Source organism: Lutjanus erythropterus, chromosome 24, assembly GCF_056507025.1.
Source record: "Lutjanus erythropterus isolate fLutEry1 chromosome 24, fLutEry1.hap2, whole genome shotgun sequence".
Classification (NCBI taxonomy): Eukaryota; Metazoa; Chordata; class Actinopteri; order Lutjaniformes; family Lutjanidae; genus Lutjanus; species Lutjanus erythropterus.
The window spans coordinates 9,991,601-10,003,935 of record NC_139340.1 but is presented as its reverse complement, the minus strand read 5'-3'; the positions used below and the strand labels follow the sequence as shown (position 1 = coordinate 10,003,935).

The window sequence follows — 12,335 nt, the reverse complement described above, 5'->3', positions numbered from 1 at the left end:
TCTACCAGGTTAAAACACAAGGAAAGAGTCACACAATAACAACGCACGTGCAGGCAGAGCCAAAAAGCCAAGAGGCTTATGGTGCGGCTCACCACGAGAATTAAAGGTGTTCTGTGGAATGATCAAGTGCATTTCCTTACTGATAAGGCAAACATTTTTTCACAATTTAAATCTTAACTTGTTTCCCTTGTGGCAGGACAATGCAGGCTAAGACTGACAACTGCTCCTCGTTTGGTAGTTGTGTACAGTGCTAAATATGCTGAAATAGTCACTGCAGACAGAAGGCGGTGTGTTTTTGATGAAACAATTTATAAACTGAACAACCTGCTGTTTGTTGATTTGGAAAACACACAAAGGCAGAACTTGTTAAAATCTGTGTGCTCCTGTAGCTCACTTAAAATAAAACTATTCCCTCATGTAGTTTTGTATAGTGTGTACTTGCCCAAGTAGTAAAAATTAAACCGTGAACATCATTAGATTATTATGACTCATGCATTAATATAAAAGCAGGATCTTACTGTTGTAGTTGGTAGAGATGGAACTCACTTGTAACTATTCAATAATCAGTATTTTCAATAATCGATTGATTGTTTGATTTGTAAAAATTCTGAAAATAGTGAGTAATGTCATCACAGTTACCCAGAGCCCAAAGTGAGCCAACAGTCTAAACCTCAACATTATTAAAATAATTTGAAGAAAAAGCAGCATATGTCATTGTCATATTTATGACAATGACATAAGGGTGATCAAAACAGTGGGCAGTTGATTTTATGTCAGCTGACTAATTGCTTAATGGATCTATCGTATCATTTATACTTGCATAATCATTTGGGTTGTTTCTAGTAGTTTTTGAAAAAAGGAAAAATATGTGACAAAACAGTATTATAACATAATTCTGTAGTGCTGCATAGATGTCCTGGACAAATATCTTGTTCTCCAGATAACAACATGAAAACATGTTTGTCTGGTACAGATCCCAAACAATGTCAAATCGTCACCTTCTTTTCAGTAAAAATTGAATATTTTCTGGCTTCTTTAGTCCTCTGTGACAATAAACTGAATATATTTGGGTTGTAAACAAAACAAGACATTTCAGGATGTCAATTTGGCCCTTGGTGATCAACATCTTTCACCGTTTTCTGACATTTTACAGACCAAACAACTAACAGATTAACCAAGAAAGTAATCAACAGATAACTTTGCCTTTCTCCAGAAGCTCATTAACTATGTGAATAATATGGACAGAGTATTGCAGATGGATGGTTCTGGGTTGCATCAGATTGTACAGGTGTACCAAATAAACTGGTGACTCAGTGTGTGGATATCAGCTGTGGTACATGATCTCCCTCTGACTTCCTGCTCACAAATCAAAGGCTGGTACATGGTTTCAGCCATTTGCTCTTCCCACATAAAGGTCACAGTTTGATTTGTACTTTTGTTTTTGATGTGTCCCCCCCTTATAGACTCTCGCACACTGGGCTACGAAGAGACGGTAATTATCACCCTGGCAACAGTCTCCGTGCTGGCCGTGCTTTCCGTCGCAGCCTTCTTTGGTTACCGCATGATGCACGGTGAGTTACCATGGCGCCATGCTGTGAGGAAGAGCAGAGAACATTGATTATTCAAGGCCGTTTAAATGTTTTTTGGCAGAATTTCAGTCAATTTAATAAATGGAATCAGAGCTGATCTTTTGTGTAAATGCATCTGCATGTTTTGTACTTTCCTGAGCTCTGCATCTGTGTGTGTTTCTGCCTGTTAACAGGAGACGGGAAACAAGGGCTTCACAACCTGAATATGATGGAGGCTGCAGGCTCTGAGAGCTCTCTGGACTTAGACAATCTCAAACTGCTGGAGGTCAGTCAGTGCCCACACTTGTCTCTCTGTCCATCTGTCCATCACGTTCTTATGTGTCTCGTCTGATTCCAACGTGTAATATTTTTTGTTTTGTAAAACAGTCATCTGCTCATCAATCCAATCAATTTGTTTTCTGGCCCGTGAAAGAGCCAAAGTATTTAGCGTAACAGTGCGAGTGCCAGCACAACACTGTGCAACACTACACTCACTAACCAAATGAGCCAATAGGGGGCCAGTAGAGCGGTGATTGTAAATTGTTTCACAGCAATTTGACTAATCATGATTTAGTAATATTACTGCTATGCTTCCACACTGGCATATAGTTTTCGCTCTTAATGATAGTGGTGGTGATGTATGAATGGTCGTGTCAAAAAAAGTAAATCCCCCTCAACAGCATGGCTCACTACATCTTTTATACCCCAAATCCTGTGGATTTCTGCTCGCCTGTCTTTAGCGGATGAAAGCTTGTATGATTGGTTCAGACATGTAGTATTCTCACTGGCTTCAGCGTCTCAACACACACAAGGAGCGTATGTGTGTGTGTGTGGGAAACAAGAGTTAGAAAGGGAAAGGAGAAACCAAAGGCATAGAGGCAAAAATAACACCAAAATACATCAAGGTTTACGGTTACATTTGTTGTTTCAATGTGACCTTTATCATCTGATCACGGCAGGACGCATCAAGTGACAGGTCAGGGCGCACAAAAATAGGATTTTGCTTACACTGACACAGGATACCGAAAACCTGATATGGAAATGGGAAGTCTCATATTGTGATAGGAAGTCAATGGAGTCTGGATGCTATGCAGCCACGATGACAATATAAGCAGGATGAAGGGATTAAAGGCAAGCAAGACACACCATGCAGCTACTAATTTAAATAAATCCAGCCACAGGAGATGGCATGATGACAGCTGTAACTTTTAAAGTATAATTTAACTTTTCTAGAAACTTAACTACCTCTCAGTTTTTTTTGGTTCTTTTGGTTCGTTTCTGTGCACTTCACAAGCTGATTTGTCAGAGGAAAGCTGAAAGGAAAATTCCTTGACTTTTGAGTTTCAATGACTTTGATCTCACCACCTCTGGAGAAATGCATGAAAAAGGGAACTTCTGTTCCAGCGAAATGGCATCTATTAGGTAAAGCAGCAAGGGTCCCTTAAAACACTAAATTTATATTTCTTATAAATGACTTGAAAAGCTGGTCTCTGCATCTGACTTAAAGCAAACAAACAATTACTTATTGGAGATTGCAATTTACTTACAGGGCAACTGGCTGGCTAATGAAACTAGTCGTTTGGTTAGCTAACTAATACACATCTATTCATCAATAATATTGTATTGTATAGAGAAATTTAGTCACATCCAGTTTCTGATTAAACTGAGAAATACAGCCAAGTCTTTCTTTTTCATCTTGGTTACTCTTTCATTGTTCCAAAACTCAGTTCTAGTTTGGTCGAAATCAGTCCTTAATTTAAATTGCTAGATGTTAAAAAAAAAAAGTTTTAGCTCTACAGGCTGTTTTCCTCCAAATGGTGCCGCTGATAGACGCCGTCCTGAAGCAGTGGCTCTCACTCGTTCTTTGGAGCCAGACCATTAAATTAGAAAATTAAATGACTAAAATTGCCCAAAAAGATTGCTCAAACAACCCACCGGCGATGGACTCTGCCAATCACCCAGCCCTAGTTTCTAGCATGGCAACGTTAATCAGAACCTCAGAACCAGCTTGGATCACTCTCCTTCATGCACATCCAAGTATATCATTAATAAAATCCTTCTCTGAGACATTTTTTAATAAACTAAATGGGGAAAAAACATGCCTGCATACACATATTAATCATAACCAAGGAGGCAGTACAAATAAGAAGGGCTCGGCTCTGGCAGAGAAGAAATCCTTTCTGTTTCAGAACATTAGAGCAGTGTAGATGAATGATGCCTCTGCTCTCATACAATATTATATTTTCTATTTATACAGCTGGTCTATTCAATTACTTATGTTGAAAGGCCAGATTTTAAAAAATGAAGTGCCAAGGGGCTGAGCGGTTACATTTCCCATGCCATTTTATGTACAAAAAATAGAGTAATAAACAATGCACCTTTGTTGCTCTAGATTAAAAGTACCTTGTTGCTTTAGTAAACACAATGTTGTATTGAACATCTTTTATCACTGAGTTTGACACATCTAAAGTCACTCTATTTAAACAGCCTGAGTTAAAACTATTTTAAATAATAAGTGTCTCTGTGCTTAAGAACAGACATAGCCAGTGAATGGGCTCATTAAACTACTAATAGAAAGGTGATGTGATCAAACATGCATGCTTGTTGTTTTAATAAACAGTGTTGCATTTTCTATTTTGTCATATTTTTAAATTGTCAAAGGGCTGGATTGAGGTTGTTAAAGGGTCGAATCCGGCCCACAAACCATCAATTAAATAGGCCCGTGCTGCAGTCTGACACAGATTGCGACCAAGATTTTATTAGACCCATCTCACACAGTGTGCCGTGCAATACAATTACTTGAATGTTGTTGTAGTTGTACAGTCTAGTGGCGTCTTAAATCAACAGCGGGCCCCAGCCTCGCACAAGTAAACAAAGCAGTAAAGTGCAAATGGATAAGCTGCCCCAAAAGTAGATTCCTTTGCAGTTATCTACAATAGCTAATCCAGGGCTAATTCCCATGTTTACTTTGGGTCAGACTCAGAGTTTTTTGAAATGATTTATGTAACATGGGAAGCTTTCACAGACTCGTGCTGCTTTCCCTGGTATTGTGTTATCAGAGTTTCATTTCCTGAATCTCTACCACAGATGTAGTGAGTGAAAAGTTAGCATGACCCTCAGTCAGAATGGACTTGATTGTAAGGGGAAAAAAATGAATTTCCGTTTTACTGTGTCATCTGACCAGCAATTTTATCAGATGAATGCTATCAGCTAGTCTGCAGTAATATTAACTAAACATGATTTCTAATAAATTGATGAAATTTGCGGACAGAGTGGTGTGAGGTCTTCCATGTGAAATGTTAGCTGTCTCAGAAAACGATGCCTCTGCTATGCTTCTTGACAAGCCAGCCAGTCAATACTGAACTGAACGATCCAACCACAGAGATGCGCTGCTGTTTCCCCCCCCCTCCTTCTTTTGACATCTATTTAGTGCATTTCAGACCAGAGAGTGAGAGAGTGGTACCTTTTCAGACAGGAGTTGAATTCAGAACGCTGTCCTTGTGCCTTATCAAATGCAGGCACACGTTCTTTCACATCAGCCTCATTGCAGTGAGGGGGGGAGGAAGGGTGAGCCAGGGAGCCTTTCTCACAGACAAAACAGAGTCCAATGCTTTCACAGTACATTTCATAGGCAGAGATAAACGTTTTTAGCAGACATGGACGTGGAAACCACACAGAAATAATGCACTTCTCAATTCAGTTCTTACTCTCATGCAGATGGCTTTTAAAGCAGCGTGTTTGGGCCTTAATGGCATGCTGTGCTCTGGCTAATTCAGGGAACTAATTGAATGATTTGGAACTGACTTTGGACGATTTTAACTGTTTAACCCTGCTGTTCGCCTGTAATTTAGTTTATTTTCTATCTGCCTTCTGCCTGCCTGGCTGTCTATACTTATGTTACTCTTCATGTGTTTCGTTTTTTGCCTCTTTTTTATGTGTCAATGAATCTTTCTGTATCTTGGCTTGTCAGTGTTTCTGTGACATTTCAAAGCAGCACAAACAAAATTATTATTTTATTTACACTGTTTTCATGTTTCTTTTTAGACAAGTGAGAGCTAAAGGTCTAGAGATACAAAAAAAAAAGTATAAATAGATTTTTCCTGTTCTGTCTTTCAGCTGATTGGGCGTGGCAGATACGGAGCTGTCTATTGCGGCTCTCTGGATGAGCGGCCCGTGGCTGTGAAGGTGTTTACTGCAGCCAACCGCCAGAACTTTCTCAATGAATGCTCCATCTATCGGCTACCACTGCTGGAGCATGACAACATTGCCCGGTTTGTGGCTGCCGACGAGCGGACAGGTCCAGAGGGGCGCACCGAGTACCTGCTGGTCATGGACTACTACCCACATGTGAGTAGTGGAGGGAGCAGGAGGTTTTGTGTGTAGTCTTCAACATACAAAGTCATGTTTGTCAAAATTCATCAGATGCATTGGATCAAATCAGCCCATTTGTTTTTAAAATACTGCTGTTTAAAGTTGGAATCCGTAAGATCTCAGTCCTGGTTGATTTGGCAGCACCTGTGGTTCCCATGGTAACAAATATGGTTCAATACTACAGGTCCTAGAATTCTGGACGTAGTTAAAACGAGCAGCTACATTTTAGAAATACAGCACATGAGCAACTACTGTATCTGTTAACAGTGCAGCCAAACAATCTCATGTTTTTTTATTCAATAATTCAGTCAATAATTGGCCTTTTCCTGTCATTCCTTGGCAACCACAATCTGCACAACACGTTATGTCATAACTCAACAGCAGGACACAGTAAAAGGAGTTTCTTAGTCGTCTCATCATTATATGATATAATATTGATTCTTTTGGACAATGATATGCTACTTGCTGATATGACAAAGTCTGCCACAGTATGATTTCAGTTCGATATCATATGCCCATTTAACACAATCAATTACAAAAGAAGCAGCCGCCCCTGTCTTTTTTTTTTTTGCTTTTGCTCCTCAAAGAAAAACATGCTGAAAAACATCCTTCTGCAATATTTAAAACTGATCTTTTGTTTAAAAAAAAGGACCAAAACCACCACAGTCAGCACCGTCTCCACTGAAAAATAAATAGCGTTTCCTGTGATTGCTTCACAATTCAAGCCAGCTAAGTGCTTTTAATATGACACAACAGCAGCAGAAACTGTTGAGTTAGTATTAGGAGTAACTTAATCTAGCTCTGATACGGCTGTATTAGCCTGAACAGTAAACAGTGAGGCAGATATCAATGAGATCAGATTATAAACAGTAATGCTGCAATGTTTCCTGTGCTCATTTGTATGTGTGAAAGCCATCTCAATCCATTAACAACAAAGACGACTATATAGAGAGGTAATTATAGATAAGATAATAGCTAAACCATAAATATTATCAAAAATGACATTAGTAGATTGTTGAGGGACAGACAGGGTAGAGTCATTGCAAGTTTTTTACCCATCTCAGCCTTTCTCATAGACAAATGATCATGCAGCTGAAGCAAAAGAAAAGTGACTTCTGAAGGCTATCACAAGGAGCAGCAGTATTGATATGGATGTACCTTTATACTGAATATGTTTGTTATCCAAGCCTTCAGCCTCGTAATTACAAGTCAGCTGACCCCCAGCCAACCTATGAAAGGAGCCTATTGTGCATCATAACCATTACTCTAATACATGTTGTCATGGAAACACGGTGCAAGCCAGGACAGGAGACTGGGACACATAATGCATTCAAGTAAATGTTAATATGATTTATTTAAAACGAACAGATCTAATGCAATTTTCTTTAGTAGCGGATGCGCGAATTGCCTTGTGATTGATTTTGAGAGAAAAGATGAAGTGGATGTGTGTGTGCGTCGGGGTTTGTGTGTGTGTGTGTGTGCGTCAGGGCCAAGCCAATAATGGATGATCAAGGCTGATGGAGATAATTGAGGAAGGAAATTAATAATATCCAATATAATTTCTGGTAAACATTTTCATCGAGTTGTTGATTCTGCATAAGGCTTCATTGCCAAGTACTTAAATCTGTCCACGTGCAAAAACCTCATAGCTGAAGAAAACTGTGTTAATTAGCTGACGATAAAACATTGTGGAGTTTATTATCAAATTAACAATGATAGCCTTTTTGACCTTCCATGTTATAAATGTGAGGATAATGTTTTTGCAAATTGTCAGTCTTGACCTTTTTGAGATTTTATTCAAATATTAATGTTCAGAGTTAAAATGAGCTTGGTTCCAGTGCAGGTGATGAACATAGTAACATAGAAATATGCCATTGCACATAATTGGGAGGCACTAGGATAACTTAAAGGGGAACTCTGATTTTACACATCAAAATGCATTTCCAGGTGTTGGGGAGCACTACTACATATGTTGAAAAAAGGTTTAGAAAGCCTTAAAGTTTCCACACAAGCTGTGTGAAGTATAGTAACTCCCCACAAGTGATGTCACTTGAGTCAGCATGATTTTGGGGCCAGTACCAAAAATTCTGATCCAAAATCATGTTGGATAACTAACTTTAGTGTAGCAGAGCCTTTTCAGTGAGCCAACAAGCACAGAAGCAGCAGCCTGACTCTGTTTGACCTGAAGGGAACAGAACCTTAATTAGTATCATTGGTAACACCTGTGTTTTACACTACTACTACATGTCAAAAAGGCTGCTGTGAAAATGGTCTGTGTTATAAGAGTGCAGTGGTAAATTAGTGGATTACTCTAGTAAAGTCTGAATTAAGCCTGGAAGAGGCAAAGCTCTCAGTTCTGTCCTATTAAATTCTATAAATCATGTCTGCACTGAGCCTGTTTTGAGTGCCGCGCACACATACACACAACAGGCAGTAAAATTCTCTCAAAAGTTTGCTTTCATCTCAAAGAGAATTTTTATGTTCCAGCAAGTCAAAAAACTGACATGTGCATAATGTATCACAGTATAAGAGGTGAAGTTAGTTCTAAACAGCATCCTTCATATAATGAAACGCCAGAATGAGACTGACCAGAACGAGATGGAACCGATCCAATATCTGTATCCGGGCCCTGATATTAATGTAAGGCATTCATCAGGCGACACCAATTCACATTCTGAGTTGACTTGCCAAGTGTTTTCTATTTGTAAACAGTACATTAAGCTGTGCAAATTGAGAGTGGAAAGTGCTTTTCCCTTCTGCTCGATATTTGCATGTAACAGTCAGGGAAAGCGTTCCATACTACTGTGGACTGATACAGCTAGAGTGAAGAAATGTACAAGCCATGTCACTCGTGGTCGAATGATAAACCAGCATCTACATAAACCATCATGATCTGAACAAACACATTACAAATGCATGACAAACAGTAAAATTTGCATTTTGGAGCGTAAATAGAAAACTTAAACCCTCAGCAGTGCATAATGGCAAATTATGTAAATAAGGGCTGTCTCTCAAACTGGACTGCTGCACATGTGAATGTCACAAGCCAGAATTTTCCAGTGCCCAATGGTGGAAGGATGCCATTACACAAACTGCTTAAGCTTTTCCTGCTGACATTCAGTTTCAGCCTCACATATCTGCTATTATCATTATTATTATTAATAATAATAATAATAATAATAGCAACAACAAAAGTAATATAATCATCATCATAATTAGCATCTCTAACACGAACTGCACACACTTGAGCTTGAGGCAGCTGTGTTAACTAATACACAGTAGATTATTTAACAAATGCCCGCCAGCCAATGGCTATTCACCGACTGCACCGTCGAGGCTTTGGTTCAAAAATAGAGAAACATAGGTTTCTTGCCTTATCAATCTCTGGTTGCACCTGGAATGACTTTAGCTAAGGCTGACAGGCTGGCTCATCAATCACCTGGGCTGGATGTGCCTCGGAGGCATTGGGGGCTCGGGAAGCAGGTGAGCCGGGCTCGACGTGCTCTGAGCCGGTCTGAGGGGAATTGTAAAATCTGAGTAATTACCAAACTCTGTGAGACCTGACCAGCTTTGAGAATGCCCCACAGTTTCTTTATAAACTAAGCATTCTTAGGCTACTGCACTGTTTCGTTAGCTAGATTAATCATCGTCAGTTGTCTTCTCTAAATTTGACTTGATAAGACCTGATGTTACCTGCTGACTGAGTGTGCCCTTTATTTGAGCCTGCTGAGCTCATTTCATTCATACATTTTATAAACTCATCCACCTTTCAGACAAGTGCTCCAGGCCTGTTCGGCCCTGTGCATATGGTTGACAGCACATATCTGTAGCTTATTTTAAGTGACAAACACCAAGTCAGCGTTTTTTTAATTCCCTCCTCCTCCCTGTGACTCTTCTTATCTTGTTACATCTCGAAAGTGATGCTGGCGATTGATTTTTATCTACACCTGTCCCCTATGTTTCCCTGTCTCATCCTTTTTTTTAAAATTCCACCCCCATCTGTTTTCATCCTTTCTTTGTCCCTCACCGCCTGCACCTTCTTTTTCCTTTTCAGGGCTCTCTGAGTCGCTACCTGAGCGTTCAGACCAATGATTGGGTCAGCAGCTGCCGGCTCGCGCACTCCGTCACCCGCGGCCTGGCGTACCTGCACACCGAGCTCTTCAAAGGAGGTGAGATAGAGGGCACGCAAACACACGCACACACACACATATACACACAGTTAATTACATAACTGCTCACAGTTCGCCGAGGCTCAAGTTCCAAGGCTGCTTCTTCCATCTGTTACTGCAACACAAACACATACAAAGAATTGTGGTGGAAAATGGGAAAGCTTATTGTGTGTGAAGCTCAGTTAGCTCAGATTATTTAAAAAGGCCTTAAAGAGGGAGTGTGTGTGTTTGCCCCTCTATCCAGCGCTTGAGCCTTCTTACGTCCTGCACACTGCTGCTCCACGTGGGTCTGTTTGGCTTGGAGCGCTTTGCATCCCTGCATTTTGACAAACACTGCGTGCACGCCCAGCCGAGGGTATTTATAGACCGGCCTCAAGCTAGCCTCAGAGAAGGTGAAAAAAAAAACAGAGAGAGGGACAAAGTAGGGGGAGAGAAAGGAGGGCGGAGGCGAGATAGGGATTCAGATGACATGTGACTATCCCTGTGGCTCAATAAAATCAGTCTTAGGAGGCAGAAGTGACAACTGGAGCGAGCCTCAGCCTCCTCTTTTCCCTTCATCAGTGCAGATACACATCAAACAGGCTTAGAAGTGAAGAAGAAAGTGGACTCGCAGGCAGCAGTGTGTAAAGTAAAGACGGCTAAAGGAATAGGAGTCATTCTTCTTGTGCAAGCATGTGACAAACACAAGCGGGGGTGTCCATCTCCCTCCTGCAAATCTAAAGTGATCGGCAGAGCGGAGAAGTGACAGAAGAGAAGAAGAGGGCGGGTGTTTGTGTGTCAGCTCCGGGTGTAGCCGCTAACAGCAGAATCTCTCAGGCCTTGATACAGTCGTCATCCTCCCCCACTCCTCCTGCACATCAGTGGCAAAGCAGCAGATAACTGTGGTGGCTGCCACAACCACCAGCCGCCCTCTGCCTCACTGCGCCCTCTGCTGGACAGCAGCATATTACAAAGAGAGGCTAGTCTGATATGGTCATAATCCCATTGTTGTAGATTAGATTAGAGGGTTTAGCTGTCTGTTGACAGTGTAGCTTGCTTTGCTGAACAATGAGTAATGAGGGGAATGGAAAGCTATATGAAGGGATTTTCTGGATGTTATCATTCATTTGCAAATACCACAAAAAACTACTTGAGTACATTGTATCTGGGGACCCGGGAATGTTAGGAGTGCTGTTACAGGCTTAAATGTTTAATGAAAAGTAAATTAGCCCAATTCTTTTGTCTTGTGTCTCCTTCTGATCCTCTTCCATCCTTCCCTCCTCCCCCTCCTTCTCCTTTTTCCCCTCCATCCAGACTTGTACAAGCCCGCCGTTTCCCACAGAGACCTGAACAGCCGAAATGTTCTGGTCAAGGCTGACGGCACGTGCGTCATCATCGATTTCGGCCTGTCAATGAAGCTGACGGGAAACAGGCCAGCGCGCCATGGAGAGGAGGAAAATGCTGCTATAAGTGAGGTGAGTGTTAAAGAGGAGGCAGGATTGAAATCAGAGCTCAGACCTAGAAAGAATACACAAGTTCATTGCAACAGGAGATATTTTTTGGCATTTGTTTACTAGAACTGGAAAATCTGAGGAAAGTAGACTCTCTTTCACATTTGTTGCAACTATCAAAATAAATCACATGCTAAATGGTATAAATGACATTTTTATGATCTTCCAGCTGTGAGATTTTTTCAGTGAAATTATTTCAACCAAGATTTGTGTAACAGACAGCTGCATCTGAAACAACCTGTTCAGCTTCCAGTTTGTGGCCGGGAAGTGCAGGGAGCTCCGCGGTGAAGTTGTAGCTAACTTCTGGCTACACACTAGTCCACCAGATTATTTATGTGTTGCGCTCTCTAGCGACACCAGACATTAGTGCTGTGATGGCAGAGTGGAGCAGAACACATTTTCACTGAATCAAAGCACAGATGTTTGAGATAATCACAGTACTGGCTGAATGTGGACACTTCAGATCTCAAAACACAGGTGTGAAATTAATTTGGAACACAGTAAAATGAAATTAATATTTTTGACCAGCCTCCACAGCACCAGCCAGTTTTATTTGCCTGATTTATTATTCATCAACAGACTTGGAGTCCATTATTTCTTGCACTGTGAGCTTTCCAATCAGGATGCAAATGTGAAGACAGAATTCAAGTGAGATTAATTTAACGGACCAATTTTCCAAAAATGAAGATAATAACAGCACAGCCCAGTCAGTGTGATTTTGTTAGAAACTGTGGGAC

General features: G+C 40.8%; 1 protein-coding gene across 1 annotated transcript in view; it reads left to right on the top strand.

The window, feature by feature from the left end:
• LOC146304723 (bone morphogenetic protein receptor type-2-like) overlaps window positions 1–12,335 on the top strand; it is a 37,541-nt gene that overhangs the window by 17,727 nt on the left and 7,479 nt on the right. The window contains exons 4-8 of the mRNA XM_084713451.1: window positions 1,464–1,571; window positions 1,763–1,854; window positions 5,685–5,915; window positions 9,994–10,108; window positions 11,402–11,562. Coding sequence (XP_084569577.1) covers window positions 1,464–1,571; window positions 1,763–1,854; window positions 5,685–5,915; window positions 9,994–10,108; window positions 11,402–11,562 — 707 coding nt within the window. The remainder of the gene's footprint in view (window positions 1–1,463; window positions 1,572–1,762; window positions 1,855–5,684; window positions 5,916–9,993; window positions 10,109–11,401; window positions 11,563–12,335) is intronic.